General features: G+C 49.2%; 1 protein-coding gene across 3 annotated transcripts; it reads right to left on the bottom strand.

Moving 5' to 3' along the window:
- Positions 1-433: 433 nt before the first annotated feature.
- On the bottom strand, positions 434-27,704 carry ADORA2A (adenosine A2a receptor). Of its 3 annotated transcripts, none has more exons than XM_079956886.1 (3): positions 27,628-27,704; positions 8,709-9,474; positions 434-2,332 (listed from the first exon to the last, which is right to left on the bottom strand). In XM_079956886.1, exons 2-3 carry the CDS (start codon positions 9,056-9,058, stop codon positions 1,288-1,290), a joined length of 1,395 nt encoding a protein of 464 aa, XP_079813012.1. In that variant the 5' UTR covers positions 9,059-9,474; positions 27,628-27,704; the 3' UTR covers positions 434-1,287. The 3 variants fall into 3 exon arrangements, with proteins under 3 accessions (XP_079813012.1, XP_079813013.1, XP_079813014.1); XM_079956887.1 differs by having other exon boundaries at positions 8,709-9,511; positions 27,628-27,672; XM_079956888.1 differs by having other exon boundaries at positions 8,709-9,471; positions 27,628-27,663.

Genomic DNA, 27,704 nt, shown 5'->3' with positions numbered 1-27,704 from the left:
CCAGCCGTCCCACGATGCAAAGCTGCCATCTTGTCATGTCAGAGCTTGGCCGCCATAATAACAACTGCTCGACTGATGCTCAACAGTCCGTGGTGCTGTCGCCTTCACCGAGAAGAACAGCAGTTGCTTGTGAAACAGGTTTGCCTGGCAGATTTCAGCTAGGTGCCAGACCACAAGCAGGGGGGCGGGGGGGGCGGAGAGAGACGAGTTTTGCATCTGGGAGCTGTTTGGAAAGGTTGCCAAGATGTTTCTGGCTAGCAGACACAGCTCTGGGGAGAAATCTGGCATTAGGCCTTAAAAGCAGTAGCCCTCTGGGTTGTTTCTCATATAGGCACTGAGTTCAAATCCAGAGGGTTCTAGGGCTGAGTCCCAGGGACTCTCTCAGTGTGTAGATCTGTGCTGGGCCAGCTTTGTGGGTGACCCGTGCAGGCACCTCTTTGCTGAGCAAGGTCACCCCCCAATCATCTCATAGGCACCCATGCCCTGGGAGCAAACTGGAGCACAGTCACCTACTGATTTCCATCCTGCCAGACCCTACCTAGGAGACGGCCTGGTAGAAGAGGCTAAGTAGGCAACTGCCCTGCCCTGCAGAAGTCCCCAAGGAGACTTATGGCAGCCAGAGGAAAATCAGAATCGCATCATAAAGCTTCCTAATCAAGATTTTACACAAACGGACGTGTCTCTAATGCCTCCAAACCATGTCCTCTCGCACGCTCTCTCTCTCTCTCTCGCCAGCTCCAGGAACGAGCCTGGCGTCACCCTAGCTGGGTGTCCAGCAAAAAAACTTCCCATTCTGCTCTTCACAGAATCATAGAATTGTAGTGTTGGAAGGCACCTCAGGGGTCATCTAGTCCAACCCCTGCAATGCAGGAATCACAGTTCCTTGGCACTATGAAGCACCTTTCCATTGACCCTTTCATTTTCTCCTGGTACAACTGGGCTGGGGCCGCAGGCAGCCACAGATGTCCCAAGCAACATCGGATGTTGCCACGGGCCCTCCCCCCTGCAGAGTCTTCCAAAGGCAACAAGAAGCGTGTCTCTGTGTCCCGCCCATCTTCACCTTTGACCTTTGGCTGGGAAAAAACCCCTCGGCCCTTTCCGGCCTTCTCCCCAGGCCGCTTCAGGTCTTTCTGTCAGTTGTGTCAGGTACCCTTCCCCTTCTATCGCAAGGACCCAAACCTTTGCCCTCCCCTTCTCTCCTCCTTTCCCTCCCTTTTTGCTGCCACCAAGCAGACCACTGGGGTGAGGGAAGATTTCATTCCAGCCGCGTTGCATCCTGAGGGGGCCTCAGGACCCATCAGAGGCTTCTACGGCTGAAGTTTCCAGGTCAGCGGCATAAGAGTCCCGAATGGCCAGCAGCTCTTGGCTCAGCATCTCCATGTCTCTGCAGGTTTTGGAGAGATCCCCATTTTTGCAGGGATGGGCTGCATGGCCATTTGCCTCCCCGGCCAACGCCTTCTTGCTCTGGTGCAGTTCCAAGCCCACTTTGGTTTTCCCCCAATCCCCGTCCCTGTGGATGCCATCCAAGTCCCCTCCGGTGTAGAAGTTCAGAGCGTACTTGGTGATCTGCATGCCGGCACTCTCGCCGTCTTCCTCCGCGTGAGCAGAGGACCTCCGGCTGGCCGTGGTCCCCTTGAAGCGTTGCTTTCTGCCCAGGATGTGCTGCCCGATGATCTTGCGGAAAGTCAGCCTGAACTCCCGGATCCTGTAGGCGTAGATCAGAGGGTTCACCACGGAGTTGGCGTGGGAGAGGATGATGGCGAGGTACATCAGCCAGAGCGGAGGGCGGCCGCAGCCCCGTCGGAAGAGGATGTAGCAGTTGACGGTGTGCATGGGCAGCCAGCAGAAGGCAAACAGCCCGACGATGATGGCCAGCGACTTGGCCGCATGGACTTCCTTCTGCAAGATGGAGCGGGAACGTTCCCCGGGCGTCGCCTTGTTCTCCATCTGCTTGAGCTGCCGCCGGGCGGCCATGAAGATTTTCAGGTAGATGCCGAACATCAGGAGCAGCGGGGTGAGGACGCAGGCGAAAAAGTTGTAGTAGACCATGTATTCCATGGTGACCACAGACTCAAAGAGGCAGGCCAACATGTCGCTGCTGCAGTTACCGGAAGGGGTCGTAGTGGAGGGGGAGGATGAGAAGGAGGAAGAGAAAGAGGACTCGTTGGTGCACACCCCAGCAGAGGAGGAGGAGGAAGAGGAAGAGGAACCCTGGTTGCCCAAGGCAGGCTTGTGCCATCCCAGCATGGGCGTCAGGCCGATGATGAAGGACAAGACCCAGCAGATGCCAATGATGCTTTTCGCCCGTGAGCCCGTCACCAAAGCGTTGTACCTGGAAGGAGAAGAGCCAAGGAAAGTCAACGGTAGGATCTGGTGATGTTGCGAGTTGCAAAATAGGCTATGACCCCCGTAACATTGGTCCTAAAAGATCAACATTGGTGGTAAGAATACCAATAAAAAAGAAGATAGTAAATTGAAGGAGTTGATTTTATAAGAAATATGATTTTGGAGAACTGTTACAAGGTGATACAATGAAATTCAATTAGGGGGATTTGAAGGAGTCAATTAATAATAATAATAATATAATAATTTATTATTTATACCCTGCCCATCTGGCTAGGTTTCCCCAGCCACTCTGGGCGGCTTCCAACAAAACACTAAAATACAATAACCTATTAAACATTAAAAGCTTCCCTAAACAGGGCTGCCTTCAGATGTCTTCTAAAAGTTTGGTAGTTATTTTTCTCTTTGACATCTGATGGGAGGGCATTAATTAACAATGAAAGTTAAAATAGGTTAGAAGTAATAAGTCTTTTTATTTGTCTTTTTTTCTTTTTAGTATTGTAATGTGCTTTCTTTTGTGTGTTTTATATGTTATTTTTGTTAGAAATTTGGAAAATTAATAAAAAAAATGGGGGGGGGGGAAAGATCAACATTGGTTCTCAGTACATTTCCAAGGACAACTCAGATGGTTGGTGTTGATCTTTAAAGCCCTAAACAGCCTCAGTCCTGTTTACCTGAAGGAGCATCTCCACCCCCATTATTCAGCCCAGACACGGAGGTCTATCTCTGAGGCCTTTCTGGTGGTTTCCTCACTGTGAGAAGTGAGCTTACAGCAGATCCTCCAAGTGTCTCTATTTTCCAGGGACATCTCTGATTTAGAGAAGCCGCCCCAGTTTCTGATTTGATCCTGGAATGTCCCACTTTTCCTTATTTTCATTGGAGAAATGTTGGAGGGTACGGAGTTATCTGACCCCCGAGCCGTCTGAAGGCAATCCTGTATAAGGAAGTGGGTTTTTTTAATGCTGAATGGTTGGTTATGTTTTTATAAATGTTGGAAGCAGCCCAGAATGGCAACCCAGTAATATGTGTGGGGTATAAACAGTAAAATTGTCATTACGGAATGGGATGGCCCTATTTTCATCGGAGAAATGTCGGAGGGTATGTTATAGGGAACCAGGCAGGAAACCTTCTGGGTAGTCACACCCACCCTGTGGAACATCCTCCTGTCTGATGTCAAAGAGTTAAAAAACTATGTGACTTTTTGTAAACATCTGAAGGCAGCCCAGTTTTGGGAAGCTTTTAATGTTTGATGTGCTTTTTTCTCTCTGTGTGTATTTTTGTTGGAAGCTGCCAAGAGTTACTGGGGCAACCCGGTCAGATGATTGGGGTATAAGAAATGATAATAATAATAATAATAATAATAATAATAATAATAATATCAAACATTAAAAGCTTCCCAAGACTGGGCTGCCTTCAGACGTTGACAAAAAGCCACATAGTTTTTTTTAACTCTTTGACATCAGGTGGGACCACATCCCATTAGCACTTTATGCGTTTTGTGGTGGTGGTGGGGGGGGGGGGAATGTAGAGCTGAAAACCAATCATTTGACTTTGTCCTCTGCAACTTCCGATTCAGATCCAGCCAAGAGCTGCTGGCACTTAATCCATCCATTAAGGAACAATGTTTATTTAATTAATAGCATTAGTTATATAACTTGGTAAGAGGAGGAGAAAGAGAGCACCCGGAGAGGAGGGACACAATCCAAGCTAATATTTGCCAATATTTATCAGGATCGACCTGCCTCTTAGTTTAAACACAGGTGACGGCATCAGAGCCCCTCAGTTTACTGAGGGTATCCAAAGTCCACTCAACCCAACCCTCCTCTTCCTCCTCCTCCTCATCTGAAACATCCCTAAAGGAAGGAAAATATCTTGTAAGGAAAGTCTAAATTCCTCCACCTACTTTCCTCCAGATGCTTTGGGCTTGCCTGGCTATTTTGGACTACAAATCCCATCAGGCCCTGCACCATACAGCTAGGCTTCATGGGGTGCCTGAGCTCTTTGTTTTGGCCCACTCTGATATGCACCCACCCACAGGCAGACAGCACCCCCTCCTTGGCTGATTCCTCCAGAGCAAGGAGTTTGGTGTCCCAGCTCCGCTTATCAAATGACCACCTGGTGACCAGGTATGGGGGATTTGCAACCAACACTAGAGTGCTAGGCTCAGCCCATCCCACAACTGTGTTTAATTTGTTTTGGTTTTGCTGCCACCCCCAAAATCAATGGGGCTGTGCGGTTGGGATTTCTTGGCTGTGGGGCAAGGAATCAGACCAGGCCCCTGAACAGGGTGTTAGCCCCGCCTGCTACAGACAGCACCCTTCAACTCAGCAGTTGGACTACTTATGAACATTCTGTGACATCACTGCAGCCCAGCCTATGACCCCAAGGAAGGATGCTTGTGTGAGAGAGGGGGCGGGAGCCTTTTGAATTGATTTGCCTAGAGCCACACAAGCCAGGGCAGAAGCCACAGTGGGAAGGCTCTGAAGCAAAATCTGCCGCTGTGCGCTGCAGAGACTTCCCTGCCCTGGGACCGCCATTGCTGTAGTTGTTATTTATAAATGTATGAGTCACTGTTTCGGCCCCAAAGCACGAGCTTGCAAAAGGGCAATTTGGCTATATTTCCCAAGGAGGCTTTCCAGCAGCCACCAGGGCTTCAACCAAGATGCACTCCATCCTTTGCCTATGGAAGGGAGGAGACAGAGGATGTCTCCGTGATGTTACAGGCCTGGCCTCCTTCTCTGCCCCTTCTGCAGGCCAAATTCCTTTCACAAACAGCCAATAAAACATCAGTCATCATCCTCGTCCCTCTTCCTGGATTTCCTTCTTTCTCTCTGCACTGATGACTTCTCTCCCAGGGCAAGTTAAAGCCCCAGCAGGGGAGGGAAGCTATTATTATTAGCATTCTGAAGGCTCAAAATAACAGGTCGTGGTTGTGAATTGGCACCACCTGCACTTTGGAACTCCCTGCCTAGTGAGATCAGTAAGGGGCCTTTCTGCTTCGTGCGCTGCTCTGGTTTCGCCAGAAGCGGCTTAGTCATGCTGGCCACATGACCCAGAAGCTGTCTGCGGACAAACACCGGCTCCCTCGGCCTATAGAGCAAGAAGAGCGTGCAACCCCAGAGTCGTCTGCGACTGGATCTAACGGTCAGGGGTACCTTTACCTTTAAGGTGCCTTCACTGTACTCTTGCTGGCTCCTGCTAAAAACATCCTTGTTCAGACAAACCTACGCAGATGCTCGTAAAGCTGAGGCCATTTTCATCTGTTTTAGTATTTCCACTTTTGTGCGTTTTAAAGCGGGGTCATGATTCTGTCTTGATTTCATTGTTCGATCTTTTGTAAACCGCTTTGAGGTTTCCCCTCAATCAACTGGTGTATAAATTTTAGGGGGTGGAGATTTCACCTCCCTACACGACCCTGCAAAGAGGGCTGCTTTTCTCCCACCTGCAAAGGCAGGGCAGGGGCACGTGAACAAGGTGAATGAATTAATGCACACATATGTGTGTAATGGGAACATTCACCTTCTGAGTACAAAGCCCCCATCCTCACCCCCAATTCCTCTCTCATCCCTGTTGCATTTGTTTGGGTTTCATAGGAGCTATAAAGAAAACTGCAGGTAGAAACTTAGCAGATCAGTTTCTCCTCTGCCTAGTCAGTTGCAGAGAGGATCATGGGCACAGCCGGGGGGGGGGGAGCAGCTGCTCCCACTAAATGAAGGAAATAAATAAAGATACTTAACTAAAAGTAGAAAAATCAGAATATTTGAAATTGAAATGTTTGCTGAGATACCACAATCTCTCTACCTAGCGAGCATTTCCCTAGAAAAAGTCAGTGCCTGCATTTGTTGTACCTATGCAATGTAGAATTTCATTTCATCCTTTGTGGAAATGTGTGAGACATTCTTTGCAGAACATCGGAATTTAGGATACTACAGCAGTGGGTCTAACTGGTCATCTCTCTTGCTCAGCCTTGCACTATGTCTACTGTAGATCATATCTTGCGGAGAATGAAGACCTGGCTAAAGTCGACAATGACAGGGCAGCGTATAAACAGAATAATAATAGCAATAATAATAATAATATATTATTTATACCCTGCCCATCTGGCTGGGCTTCCTCAGCCACTCTGGGCGGCTTCCAACAAAATATTAAAATACAGTAATGCATCAAACATTAAAAGCTTCCCTAAACAGGGCTGCCTTCGGGGAAAGAAACGGAGGAAATAGAGAAGGAAGTGCTGAAAAGGTTTCCAGCAAATCCAGGAAAACTTGTTTTGAGTTTAGATTTTTTAAAAAAATAATATGGAAAAATGTGTGCTCTTTGTAATTTTGCAAAACGTACTCCTTAATCGCACAAAAGGTCTCCCTGGCATTGTAGTTTTTTTTAAAAAAAATTCCTAATTTTCAAACGGCTGAAGATTTTGACAGATTTTTATGAGCACTTGGGGTCTAAAGAAAGGAATTTCAAACAACTGTTGTTGAGACATTTCATTCCAAATCTGCTAGACAGAGCCGGACAGAGGATGGTGACAGGTGAGTATCGCCGCCCCCCGCCCCCAATAGCATAGATCCTGGCTACGCCCATTGACAGCATGGAGCCTTTGGGAGCCGATTTCTTGAACCTGCAGCTGAAGAAGTTTCTCCCGCCCAGGTGGTTTGGGTGAGAAGTGAGAGTCAGCCCAGCTGAGAGGCAGACAGACAGCAAAGGGCTGCACCTTCCCTTTCCCCTCCCTGGCCCTTAGGAACTGTATATCCATTTCCAGCTACTGCTGCTGCTCTTCAAACTCAGAGGGCAGGAAGCTCCACTTGAGCTTTTCACTGTAAATTAAAAAAATCACAATAGGGGAGAGGAAGAGATTGAGCCCGAGGCACTCAGAGACTTGGACAGAAGACCTAGAGCGGGATAAGTCTCTGTGAAGTGGACTTCTGAGGCTGCCCAGCTGTTATCCCACGCTGGAGGGGGCTGCTTCGTGCCATTACAAACAGCCCCCCTGACTGACTGCCGCTGCTCTCAGGGGACTCATGCTCAGAGCAAGTGAAGAGGGTTGGGAAAAGCCGAGATTATGAAACACGGACCTTTCTCTCAAACAGACAGGGTGGCGGGGAGCAAAAACTCCAGCTGGGATTTGGGTCGTGCAGATCCCAGCATCACCCGCTGGCTTTTTAAAACGGATGAAAAGTTGGTGACGGACTTCAGACTTCTCCAGCAGCAAATTTATTCTGCTTCTGCTGGTTCTGGAGAAAGGTAATAAGCTCTGCACTGAAGCTGTGCTCCTTGTCGTCATCGGTGCTTTTTTTCAAAGAAAAAACATCGTACTGGTACTCACCCTAGGAGCCAATTCCTAGGGGCCAAGCGTTCTTTCCCACCCCAATAAAATTGTTAAGGGAGCTGCCGCCACCCCAGTTGATGGGCATTGCCATTCAAATGGTGTGCATGTGCCGCATCATGTGATCCAATATGCAGGGCAGGGCTTACCTGTCCCCCCCATATTTTATTGAAGTTGGCACCCCTGGTATTCATGATGAAGTTGTTACAGCAAGTGCCACATTTGGGGGTGGGGAAAGGTGCCAGTACTGCGTACCATTGAGTACCCCTAGAATCACAAGGGGTGGCGCTGTGGTCTAAACCACTGAGCCTCTTGGGCTTGCCGATCAGAAGGTTGGCGGTTCAAATCCGCATGATGGAGTGAGCTCCCATTTCTCTGTCCCAGCTCCTGCCAACCTAGCAGTTTGAAAGCACACCAGTGCAAGCAGATAAACAGGTACCACTGTGGTGGGAAGATAAACGGCATTTCCATGCACTCTGGTTTCTGTCACGGTGTCCTGTTGGGCCAGAAGCGGTTTAGTCCTGCTGGCCACATGACCCGGAAAGCTGTTTGTGGACAAACGCCAGCTCCCTCGGCCTGAAAGCGGGATGAGCACCAGAACCCCACAGTCGCCTTTGTTTTTTTTTAAAAAAAATATTTATTAAAGTTTCCAGAAGAAAAAAGTTACAAAAATGGTAAAAAGAAAAAAAAAACACAAAAAATACAAACACTAAGAGAAACAAAAACAATTAAAAAGCAAAAAACAATTAATAACAAATCCCTCTTTCTAAATCTTACAGTTCATTTACTTATTTTCATGACTTCCTCACACCTCCCTTTTTTGTATTCCAATTCAAATATTTAATTCAGCAAATCCATACCCTCTCTTTTTCTCTTAATTCTTTGTCATCACATATTATAATTTCGAATTTTCATCTAATATCAGCAACCCCACAGTCGCCTTTGACTGGACTGGACTGTCCAGGGGTCCTTTACCTTTACCTTTTACCCCTAGGAAAAAAAAAGCACAGCTTGTCGTCATTGTCATCAACTGCACATTTACCTGAGGGGCATCCGGATGGCGATAATCCGGTCGATGGCGATGGCCAGGAGGCTGAAGATGGAGCTCTGGGTCAGGACCAGGACGAAGCAGGCGATGAAGAGGCAGCCATAGAAGTAGGCGCAGAAGCCGGTGCTGATGGTGATGGCAAAGGGAATGGCGAGGACGCCCACCGCAATGTCTGCCACCGCCAGAGACACCACAAAGTAGTTGGTGACGTTCTGGAGGTTGCTGTTCAGGCAGACGGCCCAGCAGACCAGGACGTTGCCCAAGATGGCCAGCACCGCGATGAGTAGCTCCAAGACAATGTAGACCACATCTGCCAGGAAGTCTTTATGCCCACGAATTAGCATGGTGAGAGCCGGGCAAGAGGGCGCCAGGGAATCCAGTGTCCATATCTGCAGGATCACAGTGAGCAGGCACAGACCTCAAGTCGCCCAGGTGCCAGGAAGAGGGTCTCGGCTCTCGGCTTTGCTGGGGCTGGCTCAGATCCCCATGGCGGGGAAGTTGGGAAAGCTAGCCCAGGCCCCAAAAGACATGGGCAAAAGTCTCCAAGAGAATCAACGGGATGGGCGCCTTTTCTCTTTGTGGGGGCAGCTCAACAACGGAACATCTGTGTGAAAATTAAGTTTCCTGTCGAAAGGCTGTGGCTCCCACAGTCGTTTCCTGCCAATGTAATGACACCTCCGGAGGGGGCAGCTATCTCTTATTCTAGGTAGCTGGTGAGGTGTGTCCCCTCCCACAGCTGCATCGGAAAGGAGAGAGACTGCTGGAAAAGGGAGTAATGCATTGAGGTCATATTCTCTCTAGTGGAGACACAAATAATACAGAAAGTAAAACAGAACTTGAGAAGAGCCTGGATCAGGCCAAAGGGGACTCCTGTTCTCACAGCGGCCAACCAGATGCCCCCAATTGGGAGGAAGCTCACAAGCAGGGTGTGGGCACAACAGCAGCGCTCCCCCCCCCCCAGCAATTCCCAGCAGCTGGAGTTCTGGCCTCAACCAGAGCCAGGGCCTTTTCAACACTGGCTCCGGCCTGGTGGAACGCTCTGTCTCATGAGACTAGGGCCCTGCAGGATCTGATTTCTTTCCGCAGGGCCTGTAAGACAGAGTTGTTCCACCTGACCTTTGGCATGGAATCAACTTGATCCCCTCCCCCTCTTTCCTTTTTCCTTTCTCCCTCTGTGATGGAACGCCTATTTGGGGACTTCCCTGGCTTTTTTCTGGCCCATGTAGGACCAGTCTGGATAGTTGGCCTTGGTGAAGATTTCACATTTCCATCCCCCAAAAGTTTTTGATTTGAGTTTCTACTGAAACGAGGCTGCATTTTAATGTTGTACTTTAATCTCATTTTTAAGTTGTATTTTAATCAACCCTTTAATAATAATAATAATAATAATAATAATAATAATAGTTGTTTTGTTGTTGTTGTTGTTGTTGTTGTTGTTGTTGTTGTTGTTGTTGTTGTTATTATTTATTACCACCTTCAACACTGGAAGGAGGAAGCATAGGCATCATGGGGAATAGCCATCAACAGCCCTCCTCCTCCTCCATAAATTTGTCCAATCCTCTTTTAAAGTCATCTCTGCTCCTGTGGGTGGGAGATCCATAGTTCCGTAAGATTAATATTCTACAGCTTTTTAAATGTGCCTGTGGGATAGTTGTTTTGCTGGTTTGTTTCCCTTGTTTACTCGTTTTGATCCTGTATTTTATTCTCAGATCTTATGACGAAGGCTGGCATATAAATCTATTAAATAAAAATAAATGAACAAACTACGCACTACGTGAAGAAATACTTCATCTACTCTGAGGGTTTATCCACACGTCTTCTTGTCCCGCTGCTTTCCCCGGGGGGAAAGGCTCTTTAGTGCTCAACTGCAGCAAATGGCAATTGGGTTCCCCGCAGATTGCTGTTTGCTCTGATTCAGAGAGAAAGAGCAGGTTTCCCCTGGGAAAAGAGCAAGGCAGCGGGGAAACCACTCAGCCACGAGCCAAGGCCTTGTGTACCATGAGGGCTGGAAACTTGCTTTTGTGATAAGCCAAGTGGAGCATCTCAGGAGCATGGAATTTTCGCCCAGAACAAGACTCTGTGGGTTTGCACAGAATTGCGCCAAATGTCACAACACTCTGCTGTTGTTCAGCTGTACCTATCAATGAATCAAGCACCTCTGTTTAGGTCTCATCACTTTGGAATTTATTGCAGAGTGACTCCCAAAAGAGATGGCAGGATAGTCCAGGTTTCCGCAGCCCCTCCAGAATCCCCTTTAAGAAGAAAACTCGGTGCATCTGATTTACCTTGCCAAGACCTGAGCTCAAACTAGGCTTGCCCTCCTCTCACCCCAGGGCCATACAACCCGACCCCACATCCTTCCAGACAACCTTTTCCTGTTCTTGCCAGCATTTTACCTCCGTTGCTCTTGTATTAATATTGTTCCCTTAATCTTGTTTGCCAATTACTGCTTTTATCAGCGCTTATTTGTTAATCTTGTTATCGATATGGCAACAGTGTTGGTGTGTTTAAACTTCTACAGTTTCTGAGCTGCCGTGGTTGGTTATAAGAATGTCGGCTGCTTTAAATAAAAAAGCAAAGTTTTTAAGACACGTAAAATGGGATCACAAATATGTCTAACACAGTTCACCCCACCAGCACAACCACCTGCAGTGTATGGTGGGGGGGGTGTGAATTTTGACACAGGCCCCCACCCCACCCCTTCTTGTCTCTCTTTCATCCCTGTGATCTGGGTTATCAAGGGGCCTTTCCTTGCACTTCTAGGGCATTGCTCAAGGATGGATCCAGGAATCTGGGGAGCTCCCTTCACCCTGGATCCTTTCTCTTTGCCATCAACACTGCTCACCAACAAACAACCAGCTTATTGAGGATTTATACCTGATTTGTTTGCAGGGAGGTTAGACAATGCTGCGTCAAGCAAGCCCCATCCCACACTTTCTAGGGCAGTTCCCCCTTCACTTTACATATCATAAAAGTCTGATCTTTGTGGTGGGTGGGGCAGAAAGAGTGGGTTTGTTGTGGAAGAGCTCCAGCTCAACTATTAATTGTGCAACTTGAATTTTCTGATAAGTCACTGAATCCTACCCTAACACAGTGACAGTCCGGAAGCATCCAACACAGTGGTACCTCGGGTTACATACGCTTCAGGTTACATACGCTTCAGGTTACAGACTCCGCTAACCCAGAAATAGTACCTTGGGTTAAGAACTTTGCTTCAGGATGAGAACAGAAATCGTGCTCCAGTGGCGCGGCAGCAGCAGGAGGCCCCATTAGCTAAAGTGGTGCTTCAGGTTAACAACAGTTTAAGGTTACAAACGGACCTCCGGAATGAATTAAGTACTTAACCCAAGGTACCACTGTATTGTAGTGCTTTTGCATATTTTATTGTATTTTTGTAAGTTGCTTTTTGGAGGGTAATAAGCGACAAATATATTTAAATCGTGATGATGATGCTATCATCATCGTCTCGCCAAGTTAAGGCTTATCCTGGCTTTGCCAATGGTAGACTCGTCTGGGCTGTCTGAAAACAGAGAAATCACCACGACCTGGTCATGATCTTTGGGAGCTCATCTCATTGGGAGGCTGTCCTTGGAGTTTAGGCCTAAAGTTTAATCCCTCTTGGAGACGGAAGATCTCCTGATCGTTGTGCTCTTTGGCAACAGCAGAGAATGGCCACCAGAAGGTGCACTGCTTCCTTATTCTGTTTACAGTGGTAGCTCAGATTACATACGCTTCAGGTTACATACGCTTCAGTTTACAGACTCCGCTAACCCAGAAATAGTGCTTCAGGATGAGAACAGAAATCGTTCTCCAGCGGCAGCAGGAGGCCCCATTAGCTAAAGTGGTGCTTCAGGTTAAGAACAGTTTCAGGTTAAGAATGGACCTCCGGAACGAATTAAGTACTTAACCTGAGGTACCACTGTACGTGTGGAAAATTGGGCAGAAGTTGCAAAAACAGCACGAGGCATATCAAGGGTTTGGGGCTCTTCAAACACTCCACTGGCTGGCCTCAGTTTTTAGGGTGACATAAAATAAAGTGGTACCTCGGGTTAAGTACTTAATTTGTTCCGGAGGTCCATTCTTAACCTGAAACTGTTCTTAACCTGAAGCACCACTTTAGCTAATGGGGCCTGCTGCTGCTGCTGCTGCTGCTGCTGCACCGCCACTGCACGATTTCTGGGTTAGCGGAGTCTGTAACCTGAAGCATATGTAACCCGAGGTACTACTGTATATCCAAGAGTATCTGTGAATATGGAGACATGTGCTTAATTTGCATGAGGGACTCCTCTCCCTGCTCTACAAATGCTGCTTAACTAGAACAGATATTATCCCCTGCATACTGTTTTACTCTTAGATTTTCTTTCTTCCTTTTCACATTTGTCAGTGTTGCAAGCCACTTCCAACCCTGCGAAAAGGCGGGATATAAAAAGTTGTTTGAGTTCATAAATACGGTAAGCTCTGTTTAAGGCTGCATCCGACATCAGCAGAACCACTGAAATCAACAGACCCAGATGGCTCTACTCCGAGTAGGGCTAGCAAGGTCATACTACCCGCTGAGTCTTGTTATTTCAGCACAAGAGAAAAGTCAATGAGGAGCAAGCTCAGTTGTGGCGTTTATGCTCTGCTAAATCTCGTATCTACTTTTAATCTCATATCTACTGCAGAAAAACCAGTCGGGAAGATTCTAGTTAGTGGCAGACTCCATTTCCACAATATCCATGAGCTGCAATTCCTGCATTGCAGAGGGTTGAACTGGATGGGTACCTACCAATTCTCCATGTCTATAAGTCTGTGAGTTAAAAATAAAAACCCGGCACCTTCAAGCTAGTGTTCAGGGGCCAGGCACATTTTGTGACTGGTGTGGGTCCAATTGCCACCACGTGGAGATCTCCGGATGCCAGGCTTGAGACTGACATTTCCACCTGGCTGGCCCCTCCCAGGTCCTAGTCCGACACTCTAACCACTACATCATACTGCCTTCCTACAGTACGTCTGCCATGGGGCAGCTATATAACTTAAGTAGGTCAATACATATGGGGAGAGCAAAATGGCACTTTGAGAAGGATCTGAAACATTTCCCTCGAAGCTTGAATTTGTTTTATTGATTTGATGTTCGAATTTGTTGTAAACCACTTTGAGATTTTTTTCTTTAAAATATTAAGCAGTATAGAAAGGAGAAGGAGGAGAAGGAGAAGGAGGAGGAGGAGGATACAGTACAGTGGTACCTCGGGTTACAGATGCTTCAGGTTACATACGCTTCAGGTTACAGACTCTGCTAACCCAGAAATAGTGCTTCAGATTAAGAACTTTACCTCAGGATGAGAACAGAAATCACATGGTGGCAGCAGGAGGCTCCATTAGCTAAAGTGGTACCTCAGGCTAAGAACAGTTTCAGGTTAAGAACGGACCTCCAGAAAGAATTAAGTTCTTAACCCGAGGTACCACTGTAATAAACAATTTCATAAGGGGGAAATGGCGCCTAGACAATTCCATTGTGGCAACCGTAACCCTGGTTTAAGGTGCCATTTGGCGATTAGTTTATATACCTGAGTTTCTAACGCTGCTCCAAGCATGACATAGGGTGGGAAGAGAGACACAAGAGAGGTTTGTGGCATGTGGCCATCATGGAAATGGTGCGGTGGCTCAGTTCAGAACAACTTGACAACTGACGCCTGCTCCAACAGGGCCCAACATTTCTCACAGAGCGAGGTGAAGGGAGGGAACGACCCTGTTATCATCCCAGGCCAGAAAGCAGCTGGCAGGAGTGTTCCTCTTCCAGCCTTCTTAATGCGGTTAAGGCTTCCTTGTTACCCTGGGCAATGTTCTTGCCTACTTCTCATTATTAAAATCCATTTCCTGTGCTCCTCGCAAACCTGTTGCCGCTGCCCCCGCCCTGCCCATTTTTCATCGGTTAGAACAGGCTGTTCTATGGCTGCTCTGGGCCCTGGAGAACAAAACTGTCTCCTCTCCACTGGGTAATGCAACTGGCAGCAGGCAGCTCCTCTGGAGACAGAGGACAGGAGGCGAAGGAGCCCAGCCAAGGTGTGTGGGGAATCAGGCGACCAGGAGCTACCAGATCCAATGTCTCTGCTCCAGCCTCCGCGGTCGGACAGCATCTGAATCATGGCAGTTATCTGGGGAATCGCAAGTGGGGGAGAGTGTTGTTGTGGCATCTGGGCCCTGCTGGTAGGATCCCTAGGGGCCACTGCAAGAACAGGATGCTGGGCAAGTTAGACTAGATGGCCCTTGGGATCTCTTCCAACTCTGAAATGAGGAGTGCCAACTTGGTCAGGCGACCGAGTACGCCTGGGGCCATGGGTGCCATGCCCTGGCCCCAAAATTTGTGCATGCCCGGCCCCTTCATGGGGAATTTTGTGAGTGCTCGGGCAACCAGGGCCCCAGTGAGTTGGCACCTATGATTCTAAGATAGCCCTCTGGCCTGATCCAGCTCCTTGCATGGCCCTACTGAGGCTCTGCATACACACATTGCCATTACAGAACACAGCTTCTTCCCCCAAAGTATCCCGGGACCTGTATCCCGCCCCCCGCCCCCCGCCCCAAAGCTGCAATTCCCATCAACCTAACAAACTATAGTTCCCAGGTGTCTTTGGGGGAAGCTATGGGCTTTAGAAAAAGGGACGCGGGTGGCGCTGTGGGTTAAACCACAGAGCCTAGGACTTGCCGATCAGAAGGTCGGCGGTTTGAATCAACACGACGGAGTGAGCTCCCGTTGCTCAGCCCCTGCTCCTACCAACCTAGCAGTTCGAAAGCACGTTAAAGTGCAAGTAGATAAATAGGTATCACTCCAGCGGGAAGGTAAATGGCGTTTCCGTGTGCTGCTCTGGTTCACCAGAAGCGGCTTAGTCATGCTGGCCACATGACTCGGAAGCTGTACACCGGCTCCCTCGGCCAATAAAGCGAGATGAGCGCTGCAACCCCAGAGTCGGTCACGACTGGACCTAATGGTCAGGGGTCCTTTTACCTTTTATGGGCTTTAGTTGCACTGTGTGTCTGCAGCCCTTTGTAACATAAAAACAAAAATGCTCAGGGTTCTCGACTTACCGCCCTTCCTCCCCATCCTTTCTAGGCACAGGTCCACACTTTAAAGTGCTGTATCCAAGTGCTTCTCTCCCCCACCCCCCACCCCCGCTCCAGTGTTTTCTCTGCAAAAACTCTTCTGCTGAATGGGGGGGGAGCAATTCAGGTTTTCTGCGGATTTCTGTTTGCTCCAATCCAGCAGTAAAGAGCAGTTTTCATAGGGAAAGTGCCAAGGGGAAAACCAATAACAACACTTTAAAATGTGGACATATGCCTAGAAACACAGCACAAAAAGGGAGTCTGGATGCGCCTAAAATGCACACCCGGGGGTTGGACTAGATGACCCTTGGGGTCCCTTCCAACTCTAGTGTGATATACTATAATAGTGTAATATACTATATATTTAGTATAGCATACTATAAATGTAGTGTAGTATATTTAGTGTACCAAAGAAATATAGTGTAGTATATTTAGTGTACAGTACTATGGCATATCTTCCTTTCTTAATGTACTTCGTGCACCTTTTCCCTTCTCTTTCATCACTCTATTTTTTATAACTGAAATTCTTTTAATAAAATTTATATATATGTATTTAAAGTGGGGGTGGAAACCAGTCCAACCCCCTGCAATACAAGAATATTTCTTCTAATGTGGGGTTTGAACCCACGACCCTGAGATTAAGAGTCTCATGCTCTGCTGACTGACCCAGCCATCCCTCAGGCTTTTACTTCATCAGATCCACAAGGGCAATCTTGGTAGGCAGGTATGTAAAGTGTAAGGGGGGAGGAGCAACTGAATGGGCATAATATGCAAAGCAAGAACTGTCAGGTTAAAATGCATGCTAAAGTGGCGCATGTTTTGCAGCAGAAGATGGGCGGTAATTTATTCTGCATTGCTGTTGTGGGGAAGGGGACCATTCACAAGAAACAAGTCACCGACCACAAAGATATCCATCCAGGCATTTGGGGCACTTAAAAGAGGGGGGGGGAACCCTACAAGTAACCATCTTGCTCTCCCCTAACTTTGCAACAACTCTGCAAAAAGACAGGTGACCACACCTGGAATACTGTGTCCAGTTCTGGGCACCCTAATTTAAGAAGGATGTTGACAAGCTGGAACATGTGCAAAGGAGGGCGACCAAGTTGATCATAGAATAATAGAATCATAGAGTTGGAAGAGACCACAAGGGCCATCGAGTCCAACCCCCTGCCAAGCAGGAAACACCATCAGAGCACTCCTGACATATGGTTGTCAAGCCTCTGCTTAAAGACCTCCAAAGAAGGAGACTCCACCACACTCCTTGGCAGCAAATTCCACTGTCGAACAGCTCTTACTGTCAGGAAGTTCTTCCTAATGTTTAGGTGGAATCTTCTTTCTTGTAGTTTGGAACCATTGCTCCGTGTCCGCTTCTCTGGAGCAGCAGAAAACAACCTTTCTCCCTCCTCTATGTGACATCCTTTTATATATTTGAACATGGCTATCATATCACCCCTTAACCTCCTCTTCTCCAGGCTAAACATGCCCAGCTCCCTTAGCCGTTCCTCATAAGGCATCGTTTCCAGGCCTTTGACCATTTTGGTTGCCCTCCTCTGGACACGTTCCAGTTTGTCAGTGTCCTTCTTGAACTGTGGTGCCAGAACTGGACACAGTACTCCAGGTGAGGTCTGACCAGAGCAGAATACAGAATGCTCTTGATCAAGGCTCTGGAAGCCAAGCTGGATGAGGAACGGTTGAAGGAGCTGGTTATGTCTAGCCTGGGAAAGAGAAGATTGAGAGGAGATATGATAGCCATCTTCAAATATCTCAAGGGCCGTCACGTGGAGGATGGAGGCAGGCTTGTTTTCTCCTGCTCTGGAAAGTAGGGCTGGAACCAGGGGCTTCAAGTTGCAGGAAATGAGATTCCGACTAGACATACGGAAAAACTTTCTGACAGTAAGAGCTGTTTGACAGTGGAACAGTCTCCCTCGGGAGGTTGTGAGCTCTCCTTCCTTAGAGATATTTATGCAGAGGTTGGATGGCTGTCTGCCATGTATACTTTAGCTGAGATTCCTGCATTGTAGGGGGTTGGACTAGATGACCCTTGAGTCCCTTCCAACTCTATGATTCTATGAAAAAACCCTCAAAAGGTTCCCTGGAACAGAGCAAGAGATCTTTTGAGGTGTCACAGTCAGAGTGCTTTAGGAGGCTTGGCCCCATCCTTAAGGAATGCTCTGTTTTGTTCCCATGAGAGACGGGTGCTCCCAAGCCCCTAAAGGCAAATGGATGGGGTCAGGTGTTCAAATGTGGCTCCTTTTATCCCTACTCTGCTCTGAGTGCACTTGCCACTAGGAAGAGGTTACAGGGAACCAAACAGGGCCTTCTCGGTAGTGGCACCCGCCCTGTGGAACACCCTCCCTTCAGATGTGAAGGAAATAAGCAGCTATCTTATCTTTAAAAGACATCTGAAGGCAGCCCTGTTTAGGGAAGTTTTTAATATTTAACGCTGTACAGTGGTACCTCTGGTTAAGAACTTATTTGGTTCTGGAGCTCCGTTCTTAACCTGAAACTGTTCTTAACCTGAGGCCTCCCGCTGCCGCCGCACTGCCATCATGCGATTTCTGTTCTCATCGTGAAGCAAAGTTCTTAACCCGAGCAACTATTTCTGGGTTAGCGGAGTCTGTAACCTGAAGCGCCTGTAACCCAAGGTAGCACTGTATTGTTTTTAACACTCGCTTGGGAGCCGCCCAGAGTGGCTGGGGAAACTCAGCCAGATGGGCAGGGTATAAATAATAAATTATTATTATTATCATCATCATCATCATCATTATTATTATTATTATTATTATTATTATTATTATTATTATAAGAGGCTATCAAGCAAATGAAACACATTCTGGACCTTTCAAAGTCCCAGGTGCTGCAGAGAGCTGTCCCCTAAAGGAGCTCAGAGCAGGTGCCGAACTGTTCCTCTGTCGTTTGACCCCATGTGCTTTTAGAGAGACCAATCCAAAGCACCAACCTGCTTCCTCTCACACAAGTTGCAAGGGCAGGGCTGATGTCGGGAGAAGCGCAGAGTGGCTGGGAGGGCGCAGACCTAGCAGCCCCCTTTCAAAACTTCAAGCATGCCTTGACTGATAGCTTTGGAAACTGTGGCTGTTCATCACCACAGTCACTGATGCACAGCATAAACCCTATGGCTGCCTCTCCCATTGGGTGCACTTCTGAGGCGTCTTGGTGACCTGCCTGTTTCCAGTAATCAGAGGAAATGAAGTATTAATCACAGGTCATTTCCCTTGCAGGTGTTTCTTCCCAAAAAGCAAGGTTGCTACAGGAAGGTGCTTGCTGCCGGCAGGTACAAGACCCAGGAAGCAACGCTGACCTTGGAGGGAACTTACTAAACAAACCTTTGTCAGCCTGAGGGCCACAGTCCCTCGCATGGAACCTTTCAGGGGCCATGTGCAGGTGGTGGGCGAGGCCAGGGGGAAAGTGGGTGGGGCAATAGGACACAGAAAAGCAAGATGTTTCTGCACGCACGTTTTCCGCATCCTCTGTCACTGCAAGCCAGGGGCACCATCATAGTTCAAGGACACATTCCAGCCCTTGAGGAGGGCAGGGCTGGCAAGAGATGCTCAAGCAGAGGTGTACCTAGGCTCCCTTGCATGCTTGGCAAGGAGTTGTATGGGTGCCCCCCATCCCATCCCTTGAAGCCTGGCAGCTCTAGGGTTGCCACTTTTGTTCTGGCAAAATACAGGACAGGGCGAGGCAGGGCAGTCGGTGGATGATTTTTATATGGTGCAGAAGTGTCTTCAGACCAATCCATTGCAAAGTATTCTCTCTAGCTCAGTCGGTAGAGTGTGAGGCTCTTAATCTCAGGGTTGCGGGTTGAATCCCTATGTTGGGCAAAATATTTCCGCATTGCAGGGGGTGGACTCGATGGCGTCTCGTGGTCCTTTCCAGCACTACAAATTCTACAATTCTGTGATTACAGCCTAACAGGATGTCCCCTTTGGAATTTGTCACATACATACACGTGAATTTGTAAATCTGTCTGCACTTGGCTAAAGGTAACTATTAGGTCCAGTCGTGGCCGACTCTGGGGTTGCGGTGCTCATCTCGCTTTATTGGCCGAGGGAGCCAGCGTTCAGCTTCCGGGTCATATGGCCAGCATGGCTAAGCCGCTTCTAGCGAACCAGAGCAGTGCACGGAAACGCCATTTACCTTCCCGCTGGAGCAGTACCTATTTATCTACTTGCACTTGACGTGCTTTTGAACTGCTAGGAGCTCACCCCGTCGCGGGGATTCGAACCGCCGACCTTCTGATCAGCAAGTCCTAGGCTCTGTGGTTTAACCCACAGCGCCACCCGTGTCTCACTTGCACTTGGCTACCCAGAGCTTAAATGCATGACGTTTCGCCTACCCTTTCAAACACATGCATTTGCAGAGGATCCCTAACTTGGCAGAGAGAGAGAAAGAGAGAGAGAGAAGACCATAGCACAAAACAGTAGCATTTTACAGTGAAATAAGGCACAATCCTGTATTATACAGGACAGGTGGCAACCCTAGGCAACTCCCAGAGCAGGGAAGGAGCAACCTGGGAGCATGTGGACAGGCTCCTAGCCACTCCAAGCCAGAGTGGGGAGACATGATTTTGTACACACACATACACCTGGGGCTTGTGCCCTTGGCAGAAGCCAGCCTGGCCAACCCCTAGGTACACCCCAGCTCTCGAGGGCCGCATTCAGGCCCCAGATGTCCTGCTCCCTCTCTTCCCCACACTGCATGTATGGACTGAGCCAGGCTTGATGGTCACAGCAATCTCCTGCAGCTGACTGCCAACTTCAGCCTGGACAGAGACTTTTAAAACACCACATTTCGGATACGCAGCTTCTGAAGCCTGCAGACGATTTGGATGCCGCCCGAAGCTCTGTTGCAATTTGCGCTCCTTTGCTACTTCCCTTTAGCACTTATAAATGCTACATCACGGCAGGGATTTGTACAGCCTGATTATTTTGGCAAGGATCCTCCCTCAAATTAACACAGAGAGCAGCCATGTGCTGGAATTAACCCTCACGGCGGCGACACTTCGGGAAGTAGATGCAAACGAGGAGGCACAAATGAGAGGATTTGTTTTAGCTGTCCAGATTCCCACAATTTTGCTGACTTGCTGCCTTCCTGTGTCCTCGGACGAAACTCTGCTGTGGTGCCCATTTCCTGGGGGGTTCTGCAATGCAAGGGGAGCTCTCCATAGCTCAGGGCAGAGCAAGGCACAAGGATGCTGTGGCTCAGTGGCAGAGCAGCTGCTTTGCATACAGAAGGTCCCAGGTTCAATCCCCAATGACATCTCCCAGGTAGGGCTGGATGAGGGTTTTGGCTGAAACCCTGGAGAGGAACTTCTGCCAGTCATTATAGACACCACTTGTGTTAAATCGACCTCAGTATAAAGCAGCTTCCTTTATTCATAACCTTGAGGGCTAGAAACTCCTTATTTTTAGGGAAACCCCCTTTTTACATGCACAGGTTTAAGGTATAAGGCAGCCTCCAACATTCTAGCTCAGCTTTTGTCAACCAGAAGCCCTCCAGACTTTGTGGTCCAAAACATCCTTGCTGGTATCAGGTACGTGAAGGCTGTGGCTGCAACAAATCTAGAATAACAGCAAGAGGAGCTGACCCTTCAGGATGCAGGAGCCATGATGGATGGGAAGCAGAATGTACACTTTGAAGTGTGGCCCCAAACGATGAATATTCTGTTGAGTCTTTCAGTGCAAGGAAAGGGAGGAGCATCAGGAGAGTGCCAACTCCCCTGGCTTTCTGAGGTTGGCAGGATCCCCAACAGAAGTAGCTCCCATCTCATCAGAACAGCCGACAGGATTAGGCCAATGGCCCATCTAGTCCAGAATCCTCTTCTTACAATGGCCAACCAGATGCCCCACAAGCAGGATTCAAGTAGGGCTGGGTGATATCTGGTTTTAAAACATCGTGATATATCAGCAGCTAAATACCACAATATGCTGATACAGTGGTACCTTGGTTCTCGAACTCAATCCGTTCTGGAAGTCCGCTCGACTTCCAAAACATTCGCAAACCAAGGCACTGCTTCTGATTGGTTGATTGGCCCCGGAAACAATGCCGACAGCCGAAATGGCTTCCAAAAAACGTTCGCAAACCAGAACACTTGCTTCCAGGTTTGTGGTGTTCAGGAACCGATTTGTTCAGGAGCCAAGCTGTTCGGGAATCATGGTACCACTGTATATCACGATGTCTGGAATGTATCTCGGCTGTTGATGCTTCCTCCCCATCTTAAGGGAGGAAGCAGCAGCTGAGATACATCACCCAGCCTTGAGCAAGCCCCCATACCGCTTTGCCATTGCAGCAGTGGGGTTCCTGCTCCTTCCCCAGGGGCTGAGCACCCCACCAGGAGGGCAGCTTTGTCCCTCTTTCCCACCAGCCTGCACTGTGGTTCACAGTGGTCGCCCGCCTGAGCTTCTCTGAGATGCCATAGATGGGATTACGAGAGAGGATATGTTTGGGGGGTAAAAAACACAAGCAGCCAAGCTTTCCTCAGGAGAGCGAGCTGCAGATGTGGCCTCCCTGGGTTCAAGCTCTCTCCATTCTCACCACCACCTGCCAATACTGGGACTAACTGGTGGCCTCATCACTGGACACTGGGAAGGAATGTTCTCCCAAAGGGCCCCCTGCAGAGCCACCATTTTGATCCTCTCTGATGGTTCTTCAGAGACCGCAGGAAACACACTAGGCATTTTCCCTGCAATGGGCCAAGGAGTAAATTCCAAAAGAAGAGGGGCTTACACCCGAGTAAGCAGGCTGCACAAGCCTCACCCTTGCACCATCAGCTTCTTAGCTGCAATGTGGGCACTTAGCTACCTGAGGCTGCCTAAATATTCTTTACACTTTTACTGTCCTTTTTAATTGTTTTTTTCCACCTGAGTTTAGCCTTCCAAAGAACTATTGGAACGACTTCAGGAACATTAGAACTTCGTCAATTCCCGCCCCCACCCTGTGGGCTTAAAGTTTAATCCGCTTTTATTGTTTCCAATGAAAGGAACATCCACAGGGCTTTAGGACATGGGGGTTCCTAACTCCTGGTGCAGGGGTCCCAAATAAATGCTTCTGCCTCCACCCTGGAAGACCCCACCAATTTGGGCAGGAATGGGGGGGGGGGGAAGGGGAAATGAAGTAGACCTTCTCCACCTAGCTCAACACCCAGATAGAGATGCAAACTGGTGTAGCGGTTAGAGTGTCAGCCCAGGATATGGGAGAGAGCAGGGTTCAAATTCTGACACTCAGCCATTTGAAGCTTGCTGAGTGGTGACCTTGAGCAGTCACTGCCTCTCAGCCTAACCTCCTTCCCAGGGGTTTTTGTGGGGAGGGAGAGAACCATGTATGTCACCTTGAGCTCCTTGCAGGAAAAGGTGAAATATAAATGCAATTCACAACAACAACAACTGCCCACTCCCCAATCATCAGGTGGATCATTTGATGAGCAGAAGGAAGGCCACCAAACAAGCAAACAAACATGGCCAGCAGCTAATCTGCTGCTTTCAAGATGAGTGTGGCGTGCCCACTTTCACTGCTGGCAAGCAGCCCCTCTTTAGGTAAAAAAAAAAAAAGCAAGCCACCCTTGTCTGAGGGCCAGCTACACCTTCGCCTTTCGGCCCACAGATGGAGGTAGAGAAGGAGGGCCAATGTTCATGACTCCGCATATGAAGCCACCTGGGGTCTCAAATGCACCTGAAGAAGCGTCTCCACCCCTATCATTCTGCCCGGACACTGAGGTCCAGTGCCGAGGGCCTTCTGGCGGTTCCCTCACTGCGAGAGTTACAGGGAACCAGGCAGAGGGCCTTATCAGTAGTGGCACCCGCCCTGTGGAACACCCTCCCACCAGATGTCAAAGAGAAAAACAACTACCAGACTTTTAGAAGACATCTGAAGGCAGCCCTGTTTAGGGAAGCTTTTAATGTTTAATAGGCTATTGTGTTTTAATATTCTGTTGGAAGCCACCCAGAGTGGCTGGGGAAACCCAGCCAGATGGGCGGGGTATATATAATAAATTAATATTATTATTATTTCAGAAGCGCCCTGTGTGATGCCAAAATCTGGTGCCCACCCTCCTCTCACTTTCCATTCTACATCATAGTTGTGGCGCTCCCGGCAGCACCCCCAAGGCTCAGTGCCCAGTGCAACCAAACCAGTCGTACTCTCCTAAATCAATCACTGGGGCAGAGGAGAATCACAGCAACAGAGAATTGTAGAGCTGGAAAAGACCCCAAGGGTTATCAAGTCCAGCCCCTTGCCATGCAAGAATCACAGGGGAGTCCACCACCTCATGAGGTTGTCCGTTCCACTGTCAAACAGCTCTTACTGTCAGGAAGGTCTATCCTGATGTATAGTCAGTGCACCTCTGACACCCGAGATGCGTATTTGCAGGACCTGCCCCTATGTTTTGTGGTGGCTTTTTCTAGTAATTTTAAGTTTTGAAAAATTGTTTTTTTAATTATTGCTGTATTTTAACTTATGCACCTCACCTTGGGACCTTAGGGTGATGGATTGGTAATTAACAACAACAACAACAACAACATTCCACCCATGTGTGAATCAGATGATTGTACCCTCTCTCCATCTCTGCAAGGAAGGGGCCTTAGCACAGTCAGGCACAAGCACCCAAGGAGGGTGCAAAACACCGCCAGGGAAGGGTGTAGCCTGGCAAAGAGGCCGTATGTTCTTGGGAGAGTGCTTTGGGAAGGGTAGAGATGCCTGGGGGCCAACATTGCTTCTCCCCATCAGGCCTGAGCCTCTCCACCCCTGCCATAAACGAACATCCGCACCTTGTCTGAACCATGGGGCAAGGAAACAGCCTTCTCCTCCCCTATGCAGCACCCCCAGCCCAGAAGCTTTCCCCCCAGCCCAGGGCCAGCCTGCTTGGCATCTTGCAGCCTAATCTATTTGCCACATTAAAATGGGTTTCTTAATCTTAAACAAATTATATTAAAATGATAGTTAAGCGCATTGATCTTTTAATGGAGATTCAATCCAAGAGGCTCTTCCACCACCCTAATCCAATTTTGCAGCCTCATCCCCATTTCCTGCTGTCTGCAGCTGCCTGGCATAATCCATTTGCGGAACACGATCCAAAATAGGTGGCAAGCATGGTGCTGGTGGGGGGCAGGGGGCTTCTTTCATAAAAAAAAAACCAGACTATTTGCAACCCCCCCCAAAAAAACCTATTTAATTGATTTATTATACAATGCATCTTCCCTCTCCCGCACCTCTAGGCAGAAGGATTTTGCTGAGAAAAAGTTCAGAGAACAATAAACACATTAATCTTTCAAGGGGCCACTAGACTCTTTGGTTCGGGTCCAGTAAAAGATTTTACTTTATCCATTCTGCCTATCTCCAGCTTCCCCAGGACAAGCACAGAACTCCTTGTGCTCCAGATACATTCTACTTACTGTCCGCATCTCCCCCTGGTTCCTGGTCTTCCTACAAACACACAAACACACACACAAACACACAAACCAGCCAGGAAGGGTGGTGAGAGCCCTGGCTTCCTATCCACCTGATTTAACCAATGGCCCTGGCCTGAGCCACCAGATCGCCTCTCTGCAGGATCAATCCTCTTCCTCCCTTAAGCCAAGAGCTTCACCAAACAGCAAAAGGCATCATTGCACACACCAGTGTTTTAGGAAACTTTCAGGCTACTGAGGATGGAGACAAGCAAAAGCCAACTTTACCAAGAAATTTACTTTACAAAAATATAGCAAAAACTAAAACAGGAGAGTGAGCTGCTGGGTGAATATCAGGGTCTCCTCTAGCCTGCTAAGCACTGTGCAGAGGGAAGATCCGTTTTCTGCAAGGAAATTGGAAGGATGATGAGGAAGACCCATGAGAAAAGGGGTGGGGGTGTCTGCTGGAAGGCGGCTGTCTAGAACCCCCTAGACTAGAACCCTAGGCACTTTATGCTTCAATCTGAGTAATGAATTCAGGGCAATGTACCACCTGGACTCTCTCCTCCCCTAAAAGATCCATGGATGTCTCCCTATTATGATGAGCATGATGCATGGGACTTTGCAAAGCTTCTGCAAAGCTTCACCCTCACAACCCCCCTGCCAGGTTTGTCCCCAAATGTGCCCATTTCACAGATGGAGAGCAATGGCACTGAGGCTTGCCACACGCAAGCAGCAAAGTGTTGAACAATGGAACGCAGGAAGGCACCCCCTACCTTTGTTCTGCATATCTCACTGTTACCTACTCTGACTGGCAACAGCTCTCAGGCAGGGAGCCTATCCCAGCCCTACGTGGAGATGCCACAGGGGCCTGAACCCTGAGACCCTCTGTATGCTCTGTCACTGAGCTAGGAAGGCTCCTAAACTTTGAGCAACCCAGGATTGGACCCTGAAATGGGGACCATTGTGCAGCTGCTGCTTCTTGGTGCTGGAAGCAGAAGAAGCTGTCTCATGCCCACTACGGGTGTAGCCAGGATTTTTTTTGGGGGGGGCAGACCTTTTGTTAGGTGGGGCAGAAGCTCAGTTTGCTATGCATTTTTATTGATTATGGGGGGGGGGGTCAGCTGCCCCTCCCTGCCTTTCCCCTGGCCAATGCCCACATAAATCAGTACTGTCTACACATCAAAATGGTGCCTCCATATGTTCTGAAGGCTAGTAAAGCAGATCAGCCCGGACAGCTCAGTTGGTTAGAGAGTGGTGCTGACAATGCCAAGGTTACAGGTTTAATCCCTATATGGGACAGCTGCATATTCCTTCATTGAAAGGGACTTAGATAATCCTCAGGGTCCCTTCCAACTGTACAACTCTATGATCTATAAGGTCCCAGGTTGAGGAAGCCTCCTATCCAGGCCTAGCAAGCGGCTTTCCAGGATCCTGGCCCCAGAACAGCTCCACTTGTGGCTTGTGGCTCTGATGTCCTCTAAGCTGGGAAGACCCTGCACCAGTGGCGTAGCATGGGTTGTCAGCACCCGGGGCAAGGCAAGTAATTTGCGCCCCCTAACCCGTGGATTTTAGTAGGGGCAGAGAGCTGCGAGTGCGAGCGCGCCCCCCCCCCAGATGTTGCGCCCGGTGCGGCCGGCCCCCCTATACCCCCCACGCTATGCCACTGCCCTGCACCCTTCTGCATGCCAAGCAGGGGCTTTCCTGCTCGGGTACTCCCCTATCCCACTCCACCCCACGGTTTCCTCAAGGGGGGACGCCCTCAGGGTCTGCCCTGTAGGTCCCCTTCTTGACCCAGAACTTGGGTGGTCTCAGGAACTTGCCCTGAGCCAAAACCAAGCAGCAGCAGCAGCAGCAGCAGCAGCAGCCCTTTCCCGGACCATGCGGGAGTCCCGGCCCTGGAGCATCCTTAGACTCCCCCCCCCCCAAAGAAGACTTCTCTTCACATGCTCTCTGCTTCCTACTCATCATCGCCTCTCGAATTAGATCTCTGGACCCTCACAGGATAGGGCCCCTTGGTGCTGAGGACCGATCGCCCCCCGCCCCATTGTCCTTGCCCTACCCGGATCTCCGGACTGAGGCTCCTTCAGAAACAGTCGGCAAACGGGGGGGGGGCTGGGCTTTCTTGCCCCCACATCGACAGGGAAGGGGGGGCAAGCTCGCCTTGGGCTACTCCCCCTCTTGAACCGAGCCTCCCTCGCCGGGCTGTTGTGCGGGAAGATCCAGGCGCCCCCCCCCCACCAGAGAGAGCTGGCCTCGCCAAGGGGGAAACTGAGGCAGCAGCCGAAGCAGCTCCGCTCCCCGCGGAACTTTGCCTCCGGAGTCCCACAAACTCCCCCCTTTAGAGAGCATGGTCTGGCCCTCGCCTGGGAAGGCAGGAGACGGCGCCCCCTCCCCGGCATAAAAAGTCCCGCGAAGCCCCGACGCCCGCTCACCTGCCGCTTCCTCCCGGCTCGCTGCTCCGCGCCGACTCCGCCCGCCTCGCCTCGCCTCGCCGCCCGGGACCAGCCCG

Source organism: Podarcis cretensis, assembly GCF_951804945.1.
Source record: "Podarcis cretensis genome assembly, chromosome: 16".
NCBI lineage: Eukaryota > Metazoa > Chordata > Lepidosauria > Squamata > Lacertidae > Podarcis > Podarcis cretensis.
This window is presented reverse-complemented; position numbering and strand designations above follow the sequence as displayed.

Excerpts from the sequence above, each read along its gene's own strand:
- ADORA2A (XM_079956886.1), bottom strand. The coding sequence starts at position 9,058 with ATGCTAATTCGTGGGCATAAAGACTTCCTGGCAGATGTGGTCTACATT. Across the intron at positions 2,333-8,708 it reads GCCATCCGGATGCCCCTCAG|GTACAACGCTTTGGTGACGG; the intron begins GTAAATGTGCAG and ends TTCTCCTTCCAG.